Source organism: Ambystoma mexicanum, chromosome 8 (assembly GCF_040938575.1).
Source record: "Ambystoma mexicanum isolate Mex_15411 chromosome 8, UKY_AmexF1_1, whole genome shotgun sequence".
Lineage (NCBI taxonomy): Eukaryota > Metazoa > Chordata > Amphibia > Caudata > Ambystomatidae > Ambystoma > Ambystoma mexicanum.
Genome location: NC_090929.1, coordinates 989826477 through 989850028, shown reverse-complemented (window position 1 = coordinate 989850028; position 23552 = coordinate 989826477). Strand labels below are relative to the sequence as shown.

The window sequence follows — 23552 nt, the reverse complement described above, 5'->3', positions numbered from 1 at the left end:
GCAACGAAGATAGTGCAGGTTTGTCTAGCACGCCAGTGTTACTACCGATGAGGATGCTTTAGGGGAAACCGTCAAATAATTGCCGGATTAATGTGGGTGTGTGGGAGCTCACAGGCTTGAGACCATCTTGGCTGGGATCTCTAGCGCTCCCCTTCTAAACTGTCAGATCTGCTCTCGAAACAATAAGTCCCACTTAGTTTCAAATAGATCCGTACCATGCACAGTTTTCTTTGTACCCCTAAACTACCCTTGCACAATTGTGTTTAGATAAATCCCTGTTATGTTCTACTTTCCTTGAACGAGTTCCCTTTGGCCTTCTTCCAAATCCTGTGGTTTATGAGAATGAAACAGCCTTAAGCCTGACTTTCTGTGTCTCGAGGGCTCTGTTGATCCATGACAACCGGTAACAGTTAGCAAACACTCTGCGTGGAATAACATGGATCACATTAGCCACAGTCAACTAAGAACAACATACCCAAACAATATGCATGGAAATGGTAGGTGCATAATATTGGCATATAATGGAGCTCTTTGGTCACAGACAACACGGACAGCCAATTTGCCAAAACAACGGGATGAACGTTAGAACGTATCACACAGGGAAGCATCGCTGAAAACATGAGTGCACACGAAACCGATGCACTGCTGCACTCAAGGATCGAGAAGCCAATCGCATATAACATATGCACACATAAAACACGCCGCACACAGATGTATGGTCGTAAAGAACAGTGCAACACAACAGTAAACACGCATTGGCAATGCCAACAGTTTGGGCTTTTGTGTAGGCATGGGAAAGGCACTTACCAGGCACGGCCATAGCCGTATTAACTGACAATTGATAGTTGCATGTGCAAAATGATGCAGATACCTGGACCTCTAAGTGAAGTGACTGGCAAATGCCTACTACTTTTACACAAGCCAAAGCGTTTGGCTTTTCCAATGCTTTTTTTTAACAGGACCTCAGTGAAGGACACACATAGTGCTTATAAATCGAGTGGCTGAAGGCAGACCTGCTTAAGACATTTTTTATTACAACATGTAGTGCATTTACGGTTCCAATTAAACCACTGACTCTCAGAAGACTGCTTTGAAAAAACATGGTCAGGCACTCCAAATGCAAAGTTTGATGGTAAGGCTTGATTAAAGTTCAAAGAGTTCCCACGAGGAAGTGTTTTGGGAGTTGAGGGCTGGGTGGGAATGGCCTTAGGGATTATCATGGCTATGTGCAGTCAATGGGTGGGCAAATAATCAAACAACACCTACAAGCTTTGAGTCCCTCCTCATATGCCATTTCAACTTATCTGTGCTTATCTAATGCTTTGGGCTCATAGGCGGTGCAAGCGCCACCTAATAGCCTGAATTAAAAAGGACTCTGGAAATAAATTACGTTTTTTTTAAAAAGTGTTAATATTACTATCTCATAATAGGTGATGTCTACAAACTTTGGGAATGCCAACAATATTTTACAGTCTAAAGGGGAGCTCTAGACATTTTGGAAATTCTGACATTAGGTACACACTCAATTAAAGGAAGTATTTCCCTAGAATTTTCCGCATGCACAATATACCACACAATGACTTAAACCTCAACTCAATCTACTCTACACCACTAGTTACTATTTTGCAACACTCACTGTACATTTTAGGTAGCTTACATGAAAGCTATAGTTCAGGGCTCTGCAATCTTTGGCGCTCCAGATGCTTTGGACTACAACTCCCATCTGACCTAGCCTGCATGAGTGAGGGATTGTGGGCGTTGCAGTCAAAAAGAACTGATGAGATGGAGGTTGGAGACCCCTGCTGTAGTGACAGTCATTCTTGTGCAGCACGTATTGGGAGTTAAAGTTTAATTTGTAGGACTTTCTTAGTGTTAGCAAAATACAAAAACAAGCGTGAAAAATAGATGTGTTCTTTACATTGAGCTTACATATCTGCTTGCAATAAGTGATGCTATCAGAATGAACTGCAGATTGTCCTAACTTGTTTTGTGGTTTTCATTACAGTACATTTAATATGTGGCAATATCACCTGCCCAGCGTTGCCAAAGCTGAATTGTTCCAGTGATTCCGTCCCCAGCAATCCCTACACCCCTCCCGGAGAATGCTGCCCCACCATAGGGAGCTTCTGTACCTGCAACTTCGATACATGTAAAACTGGCTGCTGGGAGAGGAATGCCAGGAAGAAGAAAATGATTTCAAAGGGAACAGGTGTTCCTGGGAATTGTTGTGACCAATTCGAATGTGTCCCAGGTAAGGAAAAAGGATGGCTCTGAGGTATGGCTGTGTGGGGTGTGCATTTTCACTTGGTCGAATCCCAACCGAAATTGTGCAAATGTTGCATTATGCATCATTTTTCACCTTTCCTCATCTACCTTTCCTCCCTCACTAGTCATGACTGTAACCTTTGGCCCAAAATGTTATACAGACCAATGCCGTGGGCAGGTTGGAGGTGGAGTTCATTTTATTTCTAGAGAAGATGTGAACAGCCTTCGATCTGGAAATTACTGCAGATTTGTGAGGGTCTGATAATCTACAATGTCCGATTTTGAGAACTGTTAGAGGGGAGACTACTTTGTGCAGGACAAGCTGCTGTAGCTACAACAAAAACAGGGAACTTGTGAATCCACCCAGTAAACATGTTTATTTGTTATATTGTTTTGACTGGTACTAAAAGTCACAGGGATGGTGGCTGACGCTTGCCTGGAACTCTCCACATTTGTACATTTCAGTTTGGGGAGTGCAAGTTCAAGATGAGCTTCAGTGGGGAATGCGAGATGCTGGGGGTGAGGAGGACTTTTGCCTGCTGGCCCATCATAAGGAACGTGTATTGCATAGTTACAAGGGAGTAGGGGCGTGTGTTGTGCTTTATTGCTCTACTTACATTTTAAATTCATATATTATGAATTTTATTTGTGGTCTATGTAGCATCCTGTTATGTATGCAGGCATTCCATGTCATTATGTGGAGTTTGGGTGATGGGATGAAAAGGAAGTGACGAGTTGGAAGGTGTTGGGGAAGGGCAGCCAAGTGCGGTGTAGAGAGATCAGGACGGAGAGGCGTCATGATGAGTTACGTCATGATGAGGATAAGTTAATAAAAAGAGGCACGACCAGCAAAATGTGGACTAACAGATAGTGCCCAACCGCGATCTGGCGGTAATACCGCCGGACTGGTGGGCGATATCTCAAATAAAGTTGGGCGGTACCCCAGCAGGGATACCGGCCAACTCATAATCAGGCCCATGTGCTCTATGGGGACCTCGCGAGAGTTTTGTAAATTAACCCAGTTAAGTTTTTTTTAAAAACGTCATGCACACGTTAATTGTTCAAGTGTGTTTTTGGCTTTCTTTTTTTTCGACAAAACATTTTTGTTAGAAGTTTTCAAGAAGGCATACAGCAACCACAACATCATGAGTAAGCAAATTATTACAAGAGCATAACCATCATACATGAGCATATTGTCATTAAGGCTTAACATCACACAGAGTCAGTTATAGTCAGATGACCTCCCTTGCTGCAGATGCGGGGAGTGCTGAGAGGATCAGATGATCTTTACCATTGGGGGGATTTTGTGAGCCTTCGAGTCATGGGAGGGTACTTCTTTGCATATTCCATGAAGGGCGCCCAAGTGTTCTAAAAGCTCATAATATCCCCTAACTGCATGGCAGTGATTTTTTCCGACACCTCAATGTCCCAACATTTTGTCCACCAGATAGGCTGGGACGGGCCTTCCGGATGTTTCGATAGATGGGCTATGGCGACCTTAGCAGCGGTGAGTAGGTGTGTGATTAATTTGGCTAGCTGACCTTTTAATGGGAATACCTCCTCCTTGTTGTCCACCAGTAATGCTATGCCTGGATCCCAGGAGATTTGTTCCAATACTGCTCGCCAGAATATTGTGGTTTTTGGGCAGGCCCATAGTAAGTGAAACAGGGTTCCCATGTCTGTGCAACCTCTCCAACAGCCTGCAGGAATAGTAGGGGCACTTTTGTTTAGCAGTTCAGGAGTCACATAGTAGCACACCACTTATCCGCCTTCTCTGTTTGTAACACATTTGGTACTGCTATGTAGTCTCTCCCATATTTTGCCCCAATCTTCTATTTCCAGTGTGCACCCCAGGACTTTTTCCCAACTGAGCATGTATTTCTCCTTCCTGGAGGGATCTGTTTATTCTAACAGTCACTATGAAGTGGAGATTTTACCCCTGGATCGCATGCTGTAAGGGTCCTTTCCAGCGCAGTTAGATCCCTCCCTCCTTTTTTCTTTGATCTCGCCTTGTGATGTCCAGTGTCTTATTTGTGCGTAGTGGAAACGCTCTGATTCTGGGATATTAAACTTTGTTTTACATTCTATGAATATAGGGCACCCTCCTGCAGGAAATCCCTGAGTCTCCTCAGTCCGCCCACCCTCCAGATTTTGAGACTATTAGGGGGGATGTCAGGGGTGAAATCTGAGTTAATCCATATCGGTGTGAGGGGACCAATCGCGCCCGTGCAACCCCATTTGCGCGCTGCTTGTCTCCAATTTGTTATGGTATTTTTTGTGGTCGTAAGAGCCGTTTGTAAGGTAATGGCATTTGTCTGGTTTCCCATATATACTGTCACTTCAGTACTTCTTTGTTTCTGCTCTTCAGTTTGTCAATTCAAGCTTATACCGCTAAAAAGCTCAGATCTTTCATCCTGGAGGCCCTCTTCTACACACCTTTTAGACACTTATTTTTGTTCCATTGTGCAATCACTGGAACATTTGAACACAGATGGCACCTATATGTTAATCATTTTCGAGTCCAAATGTATTTTGTTGCCCTTGAGATCAACTTTGCATGCTGCAGCTAATCTGATTTGTCAAGCGGAGAAGTATTACCATATCATGCCCATTCTCTGAGAATTAAACTCGTTTTCTCTTGAGGATTGTATCACAGTTAAACTTGTCTGGTTTTTAAATGTTTTTCACATAGCCGGATGCTCTTTTTTGCTAGAAATGGTAGCTCATGCATCCCATGGAGTAGATTACTTGCCCCCTTTAGCCAAATTGTTTATGAGTTAGCATCTCAGGCCTCAACCAAGCACTTGACTCACTGGGAACCTTAGAGAGGAGTGTGTGGAAAAAAAAACCCTTAACAAAATGATTTCGCACTGCAGCATTGAGGTGTGATGTGACATGCACGCCAACCACAGGAAGGGTCAAGAATGACTGCTTTCAAAGACGAGAACCAGGAACTATTGCAACGAAGAAGACGGTCCAATTACTTTTCAGCTGCATCATCAAAAGCTTTAATGGACATTCCTGACCAATATCGGCTTTTTAGTCATGCTGAGAGTTTCTTTGCTTCTATTCTCGCACCTGGCCTCCAAGCAGCATCAAAGGCCAAGTGGCTCCAGGTGACCAGATATAAACTGCTACTATTTGTTAACACATCTGAGTCAGCATTTAGTGCCATCAAGGAAGTGTTGCGGGCCCCGGGCTAATGACTTTGCATAACCCAAACATACTTCATCTCCTGACAGCAATGGAGGGAGGAGTGTGTCACAAAATTGGGAGTACTTGCTGCACATTTGTGGCTCCCGATGACCTAGAGAATGGTACACTAACAACAACTATCAATGACTTGCATAAACTCAGAGTGATCATGGAAAATGAGCCAGGAGTCACCAAAGATTCATGGTTTGTGTCTCTCTTCTCTTGGAAACCATCTTGGATGGGCCTCGCTGTGAAGATCCTTTTAGCTATTTTTGTATTTTTTCTTATTTCTTTCTGTTCCTGTCAAAAGCTCTTCGATGTTGTTCTGCCCATGTACCGAAAGCAGCTGCCATGATGACTGTGACCCTGTACAAGGCTACAATAACTACCATTTCATCTCACATGGGAACTCAAACTGAAGCTGTTTTGTGTCCTCCACCTTGTGATGATTGTGTGGAGAAACAGGCAGATTGCAGAAATGGTGGGAGGGCGAGTTGGGTTAGTTCAGCAGAGGAGTATGCTCATTTTGGGACCGAGATGAGAAATGATTGTAAGGTTGTTCCCCAAGAAGATGATTTAATTTGTTAGTTAAAGTATTAACTAATGGGGGTAATTTTGGGGTGGTCAGGAAAGGTCTCCACAATCAAGAGGGTTTTGTTGTTGCTCATGCCATGTTTGTGACTGGTGGTGCGGCAAACTTGGCACAATGTAGCAATTTCATATATATCTAGTATAGTTCAATGTGAATGGGATATGTTACTTAGTGTTAATTTTTGGTTCAACTGATACATATTAGCTTTGCACGCGCGTTGAAAGACAAATACTAAAGCCACAAAATCAAATATAAACCCGATTCATACATAATGTGCTATGGAGTGCCCAGATGCAGGCAATAAAGAGTTTTTATGATGCACATGCAAGAAAAGGGACCTGTCCTGAAGAATGCACTGTAAAGGAAAGATTGTATTTATTAAACATGTCTGCACACTGAGAAAACATATAAAGGGGATTTATGAATCTACATGTAGTGGGCTGTTTAGAAACAGATTAAAACACAGCAGTCAGGGGGTGACTTTGAGAAGCTGGTTCTATGGAGTTTCAGAGGCCAGAGGATGGGTAAATAAGTAACTTCAACCTTAGCGATGGTCGGCTCAGCTACAGGAGCCAGACATGATTTTTATGGCCTCATAAGTATCACAGAAGGCATTTGTTCTGAGCAGCAGTAAATCATGGGGTGAATCAATGCTCGAGGCTAAAGTGATTGAAATCCAGATGATTCAATTGTATTTTCAGATGTGCCGTGTGCAATGAAATGGCAGTTATTTAGATTAGAATGTTACAATGGAGCTAGTAAACCAGGGGATCACATAGTTATCGAAAATTCAAAGAGAACTTGTTTACTCAGCCTTCTTCATATCGCTTGAAGTATTTATGTGGACCATGTGCAATTAAGTTAGGGATAGGGTAAAAGGGCTTAGGTCAGTTATAACCAGTAATTAAATATGATTGCATACAAATGTTTAACTGGTTAATGATGTCATAACCTACCACAGAAAAATCCTAGAAGGAGGTGTGCACTACACATTCGCTGAAGAAAGTAGTTAAGATTACAGCGACCAATGAGAATTTAGGAATTGGATAGAGATGGGATTTCTTTGAAGAGGTTTTGTCCAATCAGATGTGGGGGGTCGATTGTAATAAAGTATCTGGTAGCGTTTTAACTGTTGCAAAAATGTATATAAGGTGTCAACTTATGTGGTTCATTGAGACTTGGGTTAGTTTGACTCCACGGCATCATCTAACTGCTCCCCAGACGATTGTACAATAAACTTGCTTTGCATACAAAACGTGCACTCTTTCTTCAGGTGGTGGGCCTGCTTGGGTTGAGGTAATTAACACTATTTCTGCTCATGGTAATTCTGCTGGCAGAATTAGCACCAAATCTATGATAATAATGGTAATTACGCTGAATACGGGTGGAATTACCACTATGTATGGAATTACCATTACCGCCAATGGTGAGTGAGTGCTCCCACCAAGGTTTAACTCCAGGGTGATTCCTCCAGATACCATAGCAGTAACAGTAATTCTGCTGTATTACCGCCAGTCTCATAATGAGCCCCTGCCTAGACCAATCTACCAGAGAAATTGCCTCTTAATGAAGGAAACAAGCAACTTTGTTAAAAGATGGGAAGCAATTCTTAATAGATGTTTGTTGGACCTAATTGTGTTAACAATCCAGGAACTTACCGTTAATCTCCATACTATAGATCTAGAAATTAAGGAGATCGAGAATAAACTTACCAATTCGTGCAAATTAAAAAAAGAAGAAATAGACGAAATACTAATAGAGATCAACTCAAAACTGACAGACTACAAAACTGAGCTTGAAAACAAAAAAATCAGGAAATTCAAGAGAGATACGTACGACTATGTTAACGATGAAGTTTATTCCTGGATGGATACATATGCTCCAACAGGGAGAAGACCACGACATAATAATTCAAATACTCCAACAAGCTCTGAATCAGAAACAAGCGAGACACGTACAATAGAGGAAAATCCATCAACAGTAAACCCTGAATCATCAGAGGCCAGACCATGGCCATCTGGCAGCAATTTTTTAGGAAGAGGAAAAGAACCCGCAGGGGCAAGAGAAAGAGGACGAGGAGGACCACAGACACGCCAACAACAGAAGAAAATCTAGTGATAAATTTATCATCCAGAATCCTCACTCCCACTGAAACAGAGACACTCCAAAAGTGACAAAGTTTTGACCCCACGTTTGATACCTCATTATTTGAGACTAAAGTGGAACGGTATAAACTAATCAGAAAAATGAAATTAAAAGTCTTTTTCAGCGAAACAGAAATATTTTAGACCACACAGGATGAATCGCCTTACAAAGAATTCAAAGCAAAAAGTAGATTTGTACCACCGATTAATATATCGGCTGTGGAAATTTTCGAGAACCAAGTTTTGAAAGACTTGGGAAAAGCGAATTTCAGAAGCACTAAATATAAGAATTTGAAACCTCATGAGTTCAGACTGTTGAAAGATTTATATAGTGATGATTCAATAACAATCGGACCTGCAGACAAGGGTGGAGCGCTTGTCATACTAAACACAGAAGACTATGACAGAGACTGTAAACGACAGCTTGCAGATACCATCACGTATAAACCAATGGACAGTGATCCAACAATGAACATCAGACAAAGCTTAGAGATCATACTAGATGAGGCTGAGGAAAATGCATGGATAAATCACCATACGCATGAGTTTCTGATGAATAAGAACCCCCGCATCCCAAACTTATACATGTTGCCAAAAATACACAAGGATCTCATCAACCCTCCCGGCAGACCAATTGTGGCCGCAATCAATAGCATATTACAGCAGATTGGAAAATACATCGATTACTTTTTACAACCTCTTATCCAGAAGACATCTACTTACATTAAAGACACAACGCATTTTCTCCAACTATTGGCTGCAGTACCACATTCATCGTCACATATTCTATTTACCGTTGACGTAAGGAACCTATATACATCAATCCCTCATGATCTAGGGATTGCAGCAATAGAGTGGTTACTCTTCAACACGGGTGAAATAGAAGCAAACAAAGAATTCATTATCATTTTACTATGCTTCATATCAAAAAATTCATATTTCAAATATAAGAATCAGTTTTTTATGAAAATAACAGGAACTGCAATGGGAGCTACAATGCCCCCTTCATATGCAAACACATTTATGCATACATTTATGGAATCATTCTCATATTTGAACACCATTGATGAAAGAATCCAGTTTACTCATGAACATTCCCTGAGCAATATCCGCTTTCTTGACGTGAACATACAGTCCATGGAACACCATTACAAGACTAATATTTATACAACAACAACTGATCGTAACAATTTACTCCACAGACAGAGTTTTCATGAACCAAGCTTAATTAAGAATCTGCCATACAGCCAAATGCTCAGAGTAAAACGCATCATCAGTGATCCAATGAATTATGACAGGGAAATTCAATAAATGGGTGAAAAATGCATAAAATGTGGATACAAACAGGAGGAGATAACAGATGCAAAACGCAAAGTGGAACAAAAAAGTAGAGACAAATTACTTACAGCTGCAAGGAAAACAAAAACTGAACCACCATTAGTGTTTGTCACCAGATTTTCCACACAAAGTAGTCGTATCAAATTTATCATTAAAAAACATTGGCAAGTGTTGTCCTGTGACCATAGGACTAAAGAACTCTTCAAAGATCCACCAACATTTGCCTACCAATGCAGCAAAAATGTCCGAGATAGCCTGGTGCAAACAAGACAACCTAGGAAACAACTGGATACCAAACGTGTTGGAACTTTTCCATGCCTACATTGTAGCAACTGTAGTTATGTACACAAAGGACCAACTATAAACCATCCTCATACTGGAAGAAAGATCATGTTAAAATCATTTTCTACCTGTGACACATCAAACATTATCTACGCAATTAAGTGTCCTTGTGGACAATACTATGTTGGACAGTGTCAAAGAAAAGTGAAACTTTGTTGGAACGAACATCGCTCCTGCATACGTAACAAAAACTTGAATTCAGCAGTTGCAAGACATTGGCTCAAAGAAAGACACAATTTGACACAAATTTGATTTTTGATATTAGAGGTAGTTCAGAGGAATGAGCCACATGAGAATATTCAAATCAGACCTGACAGAAGGGAGTGGTACTGGATCGAAGAGTTAGGGTGTCTAACTCCACGAGGACTGAATGAAGAAATCAACTGGGCATGCTTCTTATGAACACACCCGATATTGCTAGATATTGAGTGCTATGATACATATGAAAACATCAAAAAATATCATGATTCAGGCAGCAATGCAATAGTATTTCACAAAAAATTCCACTGTATAGCAACTCAACAAGAGATATGGTTCCTAATGTAGACATCTTAATTTAAGAAACTTTTTTCCATCAGTCTTTGAAACTCAAAATGCCTAGAAATACAACTGGTAAGGAGCCTCTTGTTATGACATATATAATCTCATCTATATAGTTGCGAACTTCTGCCTGATTCAGGTTGGTACACTGTGCGACTCATTCAGTCGTATTACCAAATTAACATATACAGATAATCTATCTGTACATTCTCGTAATTGGTGGCATTTTTTAACCTCTCGTGACCGCCTACAGTTATAGATTACGTAATGAGCATGTTGCAAAACCTACCTTAAGACGTTTTGTTATTATTCTTTGCAACAGCGCATATAAAACGCATTAAGAAAAGAAACTTTGTTTTACATAATCCAAACAATTCCATATCCATACAGACACTCCGATCGTCCCGTCTCCCCATTTCCTAGGGGACACGGGACGCGAGGCGTCGCAACACTGGGAACGCCCCACGCGTTTGCATACGCCAAACGGGGTTGCCATGGAAACCTGAATACAACTTAAACTAGTTTTTCCTACATGGCGCACACTCGTAATCAGTCTGCCGCTACGGCCACGAACAGCAGAACACAAGGGTAAGCCTTACCAGCCCGCACACATATAGTAACTCATTGACGGTTAGTTCACCATTTTACTTAGATTAGACTTTATTATCATTTTCCCGCAGAACGGCCATAGAGAAAGAAAAGACATATGAGTGAACTCACACGGGTAAGCCATGAATCCTTTCTTTAAGGAACTTGGCATCTCGTATTAGCTTATAGAAATTCTAAGCAATGCTATGGCACGTTATTTTCTTTTATTATCATCTACAGTTGAACCGTTGAGAATACAGGGTCTCCTGCCCTGTAGTGGTGTTAGACACCACAAGGAATCGCCAAAGGTAATTTAGTTTGACAAATAATATGTGTTCAAAAAACAATTGATACACTTGGCGTTGTGAACATGATATTCATTACCATTTAGTTTATCACGAATACTTTTCTAATGAACATGATATGTTGTTGTTTTTTCCTAATATCATCTCATCCGATATTCACATTTGAAATTTGCTATGAGTGGTTATGTACGCACATATTAAACTATATCCTTACATTCATTATTATTATTATTGTAATGGTTTGTAACTGAATTAATTCACATATATGTGTGAAACAATTCAAACTTTTATGCATTACATGCTTGTTTATTACACTTGTTTTTCGGTATAGTCCCAAACATATGATTGATGCATTCTTTGGTTTATTTTAACAAATGTATTAATTTTGAATATATCAGTGTGGTTAATGCCCTGACGAAGGAGGTTCACTCCGAAATGCATTGGCATTAAAATAACTACACAAGAAACCAAATTAGTCCGCTTCTTATCTGAGCACCTAGCCATTTGCAATTTGTGAATTTTGCGCATACCTGAACACTAGTATCAAATGATAATATATAATAAATATATGAAAACATCAAGAACCTTTTGAAGAAAACCCTGATCAAGACTGCACAAACTTGCACAAAATCATTGAAAAGCTCCAAGAGAGCTCTGCAGAGAGCGCCAGACCTAGTTGGATGAGTTTATCCAACTTCCTTTTGCACAGAGAAAAGAACGTCCACACAATTTGAGGAGGAATACATTAGTGATACAAATCTGGCTGTATATTACTATTTGTGCGAACTGAAGGCCAAACTTATAAAAAGAATGCCAGGATTTTTGGCTGAAGCAAAGAAACAAAAAGAGGATTTATGACAGGCAAGTGTCATGCATTACGACAAAAGGAACCTGAGTGAGTTACTTAAGGTACAATCCTATGCTATCAGTAATAGCTTTTTCCACAGGCTGCAAGGGCCTGAGTTCAACATGTAAGCACTGTGAAGGCGACAACATAAAATGAGAATGCCCGATCTTCTGAGTTTCTTGGCTGACAATCTATTGATACCCTTTCAGAATGACAAACTAAGGTATTTCTACTCCCTGCATCTCTTATGGCAATTATTGTAGGGCATAAAATGCTCCATTTCCCTTCCACAGAGCCACCACCAATAGGGAAAAGACCATGTAACCAAAAGCCTTGTCCCCAGCAACCCAGCTCTGCAGTTCTGCCACTAAGAGACACAACTAGTTGAATATATTCGATGAACATGATGGGAAAAGCTACCAGAATCCCACAACTCTCCTTATCGTCCGCTACAAATCTGATTTTCCACTATGAAAGGAGGCTTCTGGAAGGTTTTTGACCCAAACTACCTGACCCTAAATATATTCCTGAATTTAACTCTATCTAATAACTGTATTTTTTGCCAGTTGCTTGTTTCCTTCATTAAGAGGCAATTTCTCTGGTAGATCGCTCTAGACAGGGACTCATTATGAGTCTGGCGGTAATACAGCAGAATTACTGGTACTGCTGTGGTATCTGGAGGAATCACCCTGGAGGTAAACCTTGGTGTGAGCACTCACTCACCATTGGCGGTAATGGTAATCCCATACACAGTGGTAATTCCACCTGTATTCAGCATAATTACCATTATCACCGTAGATTTGGTGCTAATTCTGCCAGCAGAATTACCATGAGCAGAAATTGGGCCTCATTACACGGTAGGCAGTAAGGGTTTACCGGTACCAGTATTTTACCGGTACCGGTAAATCCTTACTGCCTTACTACGAGGTCCCTTTGCGGGTTGGGGATTTTAACGCCTGCTTTTTGCAGGTGTTAAAAACCAACCCGCAAAGGGACCCAGGGAGCTAATTCCGGTACCGCAATTTGCGGTGCCATAATTAGCGCCTTCCCCATTCCCATTATGCCCCATGGGGCAAAAATGGGAATGGGGAAGGGCAATGGTGGAAGGGGGAATTACCGCCCCTCCAACCTTGGAATGGGGCGGTAATTCCCCTTTCCACCAAGGCGGTGCTGGTATTTTACCGGCATGAACCATGGCGATAATTGCGCCATGGTTCACTGCCTACCGTGTAATGAGGCCCATAGTGTGGGGGCAGACCCCTAATTACCTCAACCCAAGCAGGCCCAACACCTGAAGAATGAGTGCACGTTTTGTATGTAAAGCAAGTTTATTGTACAATCGTCTGGGGAGCAGTTAGATGATGCTGTGGAGTCAAACTAGCCCAAGTCTCAATGAACCACATGAATTGACACCTTATATACATTTTTGCAACAGTTAAAACACTACCAGATACTTTATTACAATCGACCCGCCACATCTGATTGGACAAAACCTCTTCAAAGAAATCCCATCTCTATCCAATTCTTAAATTCTCATTGGTCGCTGTAATCTTAACTACTATCTTCAGCGAATGTGTAGTGCACACCTCCTTCTAGGATTTTTCTGTGGTAGGTTATGACATCATTAACCAGTTAAACATTTATATGCAATCATATTTAATTACTGGTTATAACTGACCAAACCCTTTTACCCTAACTCTTAATTGCACATGGTTCACATAAATACTTCAAGCGATATGAAGAAGGCTGAGTAAACAAGTTCTCTTTGAATTTTCGATAACTATGTGATGCCCTGGTTTACTAGCTCCATTGTAACATTCTAATCTAAATAACTGCCATTTCATTGCACACGGCACATCTGAAAATACAATTGAATCATCTGGATTTCAATCACTTTAGCCTCGAGCATTGATTCACCCCATGATTTACTGCTGCTCAAAACAAATGCCTTCTGTGATACTTATCCGACCATAAAAATCATGTCTAGCTCCTGTAGCTGAGCCGACCATCGCTAAGGTTGAAGTTACTTATTTACCCATCCTCTGGCCTCTGAAACTCCATAGAACCAGTTTCTCAAAGTCACCCCCTGACTTCTGTGTTTTAATCTGTTTCTAAAAAGCCCACTACATGTAGATTCATAAATCCTCTTTATATGTTTTCTCAGTGTGCAGATATGTTTAATGAATACAATCTTTCCTTTACAGTGGATTCTTCAGGACAGGCCCCTTTTCTCGCATGTGCATCATAAAAACTCCTCATTGCCTGCATCTGGGCACTCCATAGCACATTATGTCTGAATCGGGTTTACATTTGATTTTGCGGCTTTAGTATTTGTCTTTCAACGTGCGTGCAAAGCTAATATGTATCCGTTGAACCAAAAATGAACACTAAGTAACATATCCCATTCACATTGAACTATACTGGATATATATGAAATTGCTACATTGTGCCCAGTTTGCTGCACCACTGGTCACAAATGTGGCATGCGCAACAACAAAACCCTCTTGATTGTGGATACCTTTCCTGACCACCCCAAAATTACCCCCTTTAGTTAATACTTTAACTAACAAATTATAATCATCTTCTTGGGGAACAACCTTACAATCATTTCTCATCTTGGTCCCAAAATGGGCATACTCCTCTGCTGAACTAACCCAGCTCGCCCTCCCACCATTTCCTCAATCTGCCTGTTTCTGCACACAATCATCACAACTTGGTGGAGGACACAAAACAGCTTCAGTTTGAGTTCCCATATGAGATGAAATGGTAGTTATTGTAGCCTTGTACAGGGTCACAGTCATCATGGCAGCTGCTTTCGGTACATGTTCAGAACAACATCGAAGAGCTTTTGACAGGAACAGAAAGAAATACGAAAAAATACAAAAAGAGCTAAAAGGATCTTCACAGCGAGGCCCATCCAAAATGGTTTCCAAGAGAAGAGAGACTGAAACCATGCATCTTTGGTGACTCCTGGCTCATTTTCCATGATCACTCTGAGTTTATTCAAGTCATTGATAGTTTTTGTTAGTGTACCATTCTCTAGGTCATCGGGAGCCACAAACGTGCAGCAAGTACTCCCAATTTTGTGACACACTCCTCCCTCCATTGCTGTAAGGAGATTAAGTATGTTTGGGTTATGCAAAGTCATTAGCCCGGGGCCCGAACCTCTTCCTTAATGGCACTAAATGCTGACACAGGTGTTAAAAAATAGTAGCAGTTCATATCTGGTCACCTGGAGCCACTTGGCCTTTGACGCTTCTTGGAGGCCAGATGTGAGAATAGAAGCAAAGAAACTCTCAGCATGACTAAACAGCCGATATTGGTCAGGAATGTCCATTAAAGCTTTTGATGATGCAGCTGAAAAGTAATTGGACCGTCTGCTTCGTTGCAATAGTTCCTGGTTCTCATCTTTGAAAACAGTCATTGGTTTGTCTATGTAGGGGGACGCAAGGGGCACAGGGGACAAAAGGGACACAGATGTAGCCTTGGGTATTGGGCAGGAAAGGACCAGATGCTCCTCAGGGATGATGAGGACTGGCACGTGGAGTGTAGAGAAACTGCACACACTTCACCAGGTTGGAGGAAACTGCCTGCAGGCATTCGATCTAGAGTTCCAAAAATTGCCCAGAAGGGCAGCATAACCATCAACCAGATCAGTAATGAGAAGCGTGCAAATGTAGTTCCCATTTGTGTCAATGGGCACCGTGCCATTGCCCTTAAAACACAGAGAAAAATGGGTAAGTGTCTGTATCTCAACAGGTTTTTCTGGCTCCTTGAGCCATGTCAGATGCTGTAAGTAATTTCACCACATAGTCCCGCATTCCTGGTTTATTTGTGCCACCCCTTCTTCTGAGAATCCCCTCATTCCTCCAGCTCTGAAACTGTTCGCCCCTTGCTCCCATCAATTTTTATAAAAAATAGCCCCTACTAGATTAATTTGGGCTCTTTCGACACAATGTATGTTTTTCTGCGCTTTTTACGATCGGCAACTGAACAGTCTTCATCAATAGGCATGCTTGATGCTGTAGCCGATTCCCCTTTAAACTCTCCTCGGACCCTGCACAATGCTAGGTGCACTAGTCATAGTGCATTTGCTACCTCTACTTCATTCAGGATAAACACCCTAGGGACAGTAGAAGCATAGTGGATGAGAGAGCAGATGTGGCAATATCCTAGTGATCTCTCTCTCCCAACCTTCCTCATATGGCTATACCATATATTATCCACTGCGAAACCATGTGTATTCATTGTGGGATCTAGTTCATCATCCCCATTATTCAAAACATCTATTTCAACAATTATTTTTTCTCTTGGAAATAATTCTTTGAGTTACATAAAACTAGATACATTTCAACCTTCTATATTTACACTTGTTGCCATCTTCTGACATGATGGCAAGAGGACCATAAATAAATCATAAAAACACTCCTTTGAACACAATTTATATATGTAAACAATTCTTTTTTTCAAAACAAAAAGATTCAAGTCCTGGATCTTCATTCACATTCCCTTTTCCACTGGACTGAAAAGCAGATCCTTAGGGCATACTTAACTTTGTGCCTGCTCCTGTGCCAGTGAAGAGGTGCTGGTATCCCTTCCAGTATCACCAATATAAATCCAATTCTTGTTGCCCTCCACCTTCACAGCAGTCAGAGTTGCATAAACAACACTTTGAGGCCTATGGAAATGCCACGCATTCCAATGGCGCACAAAGGTCTGGATGAAAATCTGGTCTCCCGGGAGCTGCTCTGGCTTGCTTTGATTGTCGGTTTCCTTATCGTTTTCTCCAGTACTCTGTTGGTGAGAAGATACAACCTGTGAAGATGCAATATTAACACTTTTGGTTAAAGCCCTAAAATACTCCCTAAACTCCTCTGCTAGGACCTCTGTGATCTTGTGTTCATCTGATGCCATGCGTGCAGGTGAGAGAGGGGTATGTAGCCCACGCCGTCACAATTTTGTGGGGTTGAAATGATGGTCTTTCCACTCATTGTACAATTTTTCCATCTGGGCCTTAAGGACCCTATTTAGCCTCTCCACAATTCCATTGGCCTCTGGGTGGTAAACCGAGCGCAACCTGTGCTTGATTCCCAAAAGTGAAGTAATTTCTGCGAACAAGGCATTAAAACAATGGGTTCCATTGTCAGATTTTAAGACCTCACAAATTCCCCACTGTGGAAATGCCTCTCTCACCAGAAATCTTGCTGCTGATTTAGCATCAGGATGCATGCAGGGGCCAACCTCAATCCACCGGGAGAATGGACAAGCAATCACAATTAGGTATCAATATTTATCGAACCTTATGATCATGTCGACAAAGTCTATATGGAGCTCCCTGAATGGCTCAGAGGGCCTAGGCAAGAATCCCCTTAATGACCTTGTGGTGTTTCCAGGATTAAATTCCTTGCACACTACACAGTTCCCTACAAATCTAGTTACCTGTACCTGTAAGTTCAGGATAAACCATTCCTCCTAGAGCTTTGCTGCGATTTGTCATTGAGAAGTGTGCGACTGGTAATATAGTTGCTCTAGAGCCATTAAAATCAGCTCTACAGGCATTACTACCTTCCCCGTCAACTCCTGTCTCCACAGCAAACCTGTGGGGGAAATAACACATCCTTTCTTCTTCCATAGCTTCTGTTCTTCTCTAGGGGCTTTCCATTGCATCTGTATTATCTGAAGCACCAAAACTGCAGTGTATGGGGCTGGCGGCCGTACCTGCTGGGACACGGTTTCCATTTTCTGGGAATCTGTAAACGGTAAGTATGCTGCTTCCTTCACCGTCTTGTCTGCGGCATCATTCCCAAGAGCTGTTGGACTAATAAGGTTAGTAAACCTACCTCTGTGAACCAAGTTAATGCTTCAATTAGTCTGAATAGCAGTGCAGCATGCTGGACACACGTCCCATCAGATCTCCTAAACCCTCTTCTCTGCCACCTTGACAACCCCCAATGCACATTGGAGATGACATGCACAGAGTCAGAAAAAATAGTGACTACCTTCCCCTAACTAATTTCTAGCACCTCTATAAGTGCCACTAGTTCTGCTGCTTGCGGAGAGTAATGCAAAGACAACTGTTTTTTCAATATGACCCGGTATTCCCCATCCAAAAAGCCCACAACGGCTGCACCCGTATGCTTCTCACCAGTGTCCTGATTAATGGTTGAAGATCCATCAACAAATAGTACCTCAACTCCTTCCAAGGCATCCTCTTTGACATTCATCCTCTCTTGCTCTTCTCCCTTGTAAGTGGTGCAAGCATGAACAATATCATCAGTCTACACTGGCTCAGCTACAAATGTCGCAGGATTGACTAGGTGACACTGCACAGGATGTATTGATGAATTCGATAGAATAACCTCATATCTTGAAACTCTTTGGGTCATCAAAGTCAACTCGAACTTTTATAAGATCTCGAAGACTGCATACTCCACATACAATGCCGCCAGGCAACCCATGGTAATGGTTGAAGACTTTTGAATCGCAAAATCTGCTGCTGCTAAAGCTTGCTCACAAGGGAACTGTCTCTGCATCACTGAGTCTAGGAGTCCACTGTAGTATGCTAAAGGTTTGTGGCGTAGCAATGTTTGCTGGACCAGGACCGCAGTCGACCATGAATGAAAAGTTTTGATCGCCTACCTGTATACCTATCCGAGGCTCCTCTTCGGGATTGGTAGTAAAAGACAGGACTGGACAATCAGTGACCCCTGTGGGATGTCCTACTCCTGGTACATATTAGCACCGGGGAGCGAAAAAGAACTCCCTCCAAAAACACTTGCTGCATTATAGGGCAAAGGATTTTTGTCCGATGTCTGCACCGATGCTTGTGCTGGCATTGTCAGTGGGATACCCTAGGTCTGTGCAGCCCCAGTCACTGGTTTCTGTTCAACCCATGCCTTCTGTCATTGCACAGAGCCTGGGGTATATGGCAGGCTCGGGGATTGCATCTGCTGAGCTCCCATGTTAAAATACCGTGGCCTGTTATGACAACCGTGTGACACATGTCCCAACCTTCCACACAACCAACACTGAATCCCAGAGAAGCATCCATGATTATTTCCCATTGGCCCATTCAACAGAAGACCCATTCCTCCGAACCCGCCAACGGACACACTCCTTTGTGGAAATCCTCCCCTGCCCTTCGCAAACCCTCTCATTTGCCTAGGAGCGGGAGCATACACATCCATCCACCCCTGTGTCATACACAATACACCCTGTCCCTGTTGTCCTAATTGAACCTGCTGTCCCTGGTAGTTACTGCCCTGTCCAAACTTGCCAATTTCTTCTGAACAAGCTTGGCCTCTGGCTTTTGTGCCTGTTCTACGCTCTCCTTTTCTTGCCTCCTTTTACAAAAATGTACAATATGTGCTTGAATTTCTGGTCAATTCCATCCCTACCACTTTATCTAGATCGTGCTGAACTTCCTTTGGAAGTCCCTTCTTTAGCATGTGGTAAAAATATCACCACATTCTTGTCCCACGCTTCTCCCATTTCTGCCCTCCACATCTCCTGAATTAACTGGATGTGTGCAGCAGGATCATCATCCAATTGTATTGTTTTGGCTAGAATTGAATTTATATCAGGCATATTAGAATACATAATCCCCAAGGCCCCCCATACCTGTGCCCTGCCATTATTAAAAGTTGCTCCATCGTGGGAATTTGCATCCAACTGAACTCTTGAATACCCCGATCTCCTCCAAAGCTCGTCTGACCGCTCCCCCATTAGGTCCATGAATACGCTCTTCATGTCCCCTATTGCCAAAATGACATTGGCAGTGTGTGTCTCTAATGCATAAATCCATGTCCCTGCCCCTGCAGTGAGTGAAGGGAGAGTATTTATTAAGTTATTCTGGTCCATGTGTGACCAGGGGTTTATAAAATGCCCTTCCCAGATTCTTCTGGAGCAACGAAAACTAAGTTACAACCGTTTTTACTGGGGCTTCCCCCATCCCTCCCCTCCTACTTTCCAAAGCCATGCAAGTGCCCTGGCATGTCCTATGGCTCCATGGTGTACTCTCTGTCACTGCGACTGGAGTGGGTGGTAGGGCGCCTACACCCTGCTCTCCCTGCTCGACATCCGATTCCCATTCCTCTTCATATCCTGTTCCGGTTACCACATTCCTGACCCTTCTATAGGCACAGAAGCGTAATCAGCACTAACATAGGGTGCTACCTCCCATCCTCCCAGCTCAAACCCTCTACCTGTGGCAGCATCCCTGTTCTCCATATTCACCTCAAATGCTTTAATAACCCATTTCATAGGCATTGCAGCTGATGGAAGCATCATTTGTGTCTGTCTGACAACCACTGGAGTGGCCGCTAGGGAAAATGGAGGTTTGAACTCAGGGTCTCATGGGGCCGTGCAAAAGGAATTCCTGCACCCTCCTTTTTCTGCCTCTCTTCTTTGATTTTAACACTATGGCCCTTCCTGCCTTTTTCATACATCCTCCATAATTCTAAGATATTTAACTGCTTCTCTAGTTTCAACCCCTTGTGCCTGGTAGTCAAAAAGGTATGCAGGTTCTCAAATATCCCTGTATCATACGTTCCCTTGATAGGACAAGAAATTATCATTTTGCCCTTACTTTCACGCAAACATTCCCTATGGTATTTTAAAATCATCACCTTATAGCCGGCCAGCACTTGGCACAAGTGATTCAACAGAGTGTCCATACTCCACCCTAATTTATCCAAGATAATTTCACAAAAACAAAACCAAGCAGAACACGGGGCACAGAAAATGTCCACCCAAAGAACCCCCCTTTTTACCCTATCCATTTTCTTAGTCATTTCCCACAATCACGCACTGCATTTGTTTATATCACAATTACCTCGCTTAGCTACTTACTTTTCTTACTTCTTACTTTACTATCCTACTTTTCACTCTTACAAAAAAGACAGCATCTTATCAAAAACACTCACCAGCAATATCTCTGAGATATCTCCCCACTGGAGAATAGAAGGAGCGCAATTCTTTTCACTACAGCACAGCTGCTCTTGCTCTTATCATTACTAGTAGGGCCTTCTCTACTACAAAACTGTCTTTTCCTGACTACAGGAAGTTTCCGCTTCACTACTTCGACTAACCAAGAAAATAGAGGCAAGGTCTCCATCAGCACAGCAAATACACAAGGAAGACTACCAAGGGTATACTTCAGAAAGGTATCTATGGTTGGATTTACCATAAGATGCCACTCCACCTCCAGGTGAAGGCTACAGCCAACCAGACAAGCAAACTAAAGGGTATCAAGACAAACCTCACAATGGGCCTGCTGGGTAGGATACCACCTCACACCTTTAAAATAACAAACGATGTAAAAAATATATACAAGGGACTTGCAGCCTAAGACAGTTCACTCACTCCCTCAAAGCACTCACCCGTTCAATCCTCATAACTTCGACTAACTTCAGACACGGACTCCAAGTGTACCCGTACCAAACCCCTTAAATCAAGGAAACAACCCTCTTTTACCCCAATTCACCCATTTGCTTTACACTCAAAAGGTTCACTCATGTTTAAAGCCGAAGCACTCAGGTGTAGTGCTCTGTCAAGTCGTCCTGCACAGCTGGGCCACGGTACCATGCCTCCAGGGAACAGATGGACCTTTAACCAATATGGCGCCTGCAAACCTCTCTTTTTCCGTATCCAGTGATATGGTCACAGCGAAAAATCCAGCAGGGAAAAAAGACTGAAATTTCACAAACCCATATATATATAAATATATATATATAGGCCCCAGTACTTAGTAAGGTATTCAATGCAGTTTTGTGCAGGTGGTAAATGCTGGCCTCTTGGAGGCAGGCTGTGATCTTACCAATTTATTAGAAAGGTGACAGGGACAATTTGGGAAACTACAGCCCGATTTCACTCCTAGATAGCACTGGAAAACTATTTGGGAAAGTTATTTTAAAACATTACAGGAACATGTATAATTCACGACTTGCGGGATGGTTTTAGAGAAAACTGAGGCACGCTTGATCAGCGTTTTATGCTTTTTGTATTAATTCAAAAATATACAGTTTTAAAAAAATGTGTTTATATGTGGGATGTGTGGAACTAAGGACTGCGTTTGATTCAGTGTGTAGAGAGACTTTATGGCAGATACTCACCTCAAGGAACGTTCCTAGTGTTCTGATCCACATAATACGTCTGCTATACAATGCTAATAAGGCTAGCGTACATTACGTTTGGGGGGATAATTGACACAACCTTTTGATGTTGATAAGGGGGTCATACAGGGTTGTAACTTGGAACCCCTTATTTTTAATATCTATTCACAAGAAATCATAGATGGGCTACTAAGGGAGTGCCAAGACAGTCCTTTGATCGGATCTGATATGTACCCAGCCCTGTTTTACGCAGACGACGCTGTCCTTATCTCCATTACGTTCCAAGGTCAAAGAAAGTGCCTTTTCACACTTTTGAACAAATGTAGTGAGTTACATCTGAGTCTGAAAATTGATAAATCAAAGGTTATGGTGTTCAAGCCCCAACCTTCGAAACATAGACTAACTAAGGTTGAAGTAGAGTGTTTGGACCTCAAGCAGGTTGACTTGTTTGACCACCTGGGACTGAGATTCCACGAAACCAGTAGCTGGGCAGCCCATATTGTCAAGTTCAGAACCATTTTAGAGAAATTTAGTGGAGCAATTCTGTCATTTTATACAAAACATGGAAGAGGTGCAGTTTCTGTAGATCTGGATTTATTTCAAAAGCAAGCATTGCCGGTCGCTGTGTATGGTTCTGAACTATGGGGCTACGCCAATATTTCCAAGTTTTGTTCATGTGAGCACACATTTGTGAAAGAAGTATTATTGCACCCTCCTCCGAGTGCTCGAACTGCCTTGTTTTTTTAAGTGCTGGTTTGCACCCCGGTTGCGGCCCAAATTTGTGCTAGACATTATCTTTTGGGCCAGACTATGGAAGCAACACGCCCTTGAAAGGTATCACGACACAGTGCTTCATCTTTTAGCAATGCAGGGTGGCAGAAGCTTAAAATGGACAGTACATGTTAAATACTCTCTCCAAGATTTGGATATGACTGATTTGTGGGTATATCCCAACGTTGTGAACCCTGCTTTGATAAAGAATCTTAAGATAGCAGTCAAATTAAGAAGTTATGGATCCCTTAGGGCTGATGACACATCTCTGAATCTAGGCCTGGACTATCTTGAATGGAGGATCCACCCCAGCTCTAAATTATATCTGGAAGAGATCTCCCAAGCATATGAAAAGGCCTTGTATCTGGGCTTTAGGTTGGGCAATTTCCCAGTGGCCTCTTTTACCTATAACTGGCGTATCACTAACAGCACTTTGTGTCCACTTTGTAAGGTGGGCAGTGAGACTTTTAAGCACTTTTTATTGTTTGTGGTAGAACCATCCATGTGAGAAAA

At 42.1% G+C, this 23552-nt stretch overlaps 1 protein-coding gene across 1 annotated transcript in view; it reads left to right on the top strand.

Annotated features, from left to right (window-relative positions):
* LOC138473704 (cysteine-rich motor neuron 1 protein-like) overlaps positions 1-23552 on the top strand; it is a 216410-nt gene that overhangs the window by 156811 nt on the left and 36047 nt on the right. Inside the window, exon 4 of the mRNA XM_069612189.1 lies at positions 2006-2251. Within this exon, the coding sequence (XP_069468290.1) occupies positions 2006-2251 (246 nt within the window). The remainder of the gene's footprint in view (positions 1-2005; positions 2252-23552) is intronic.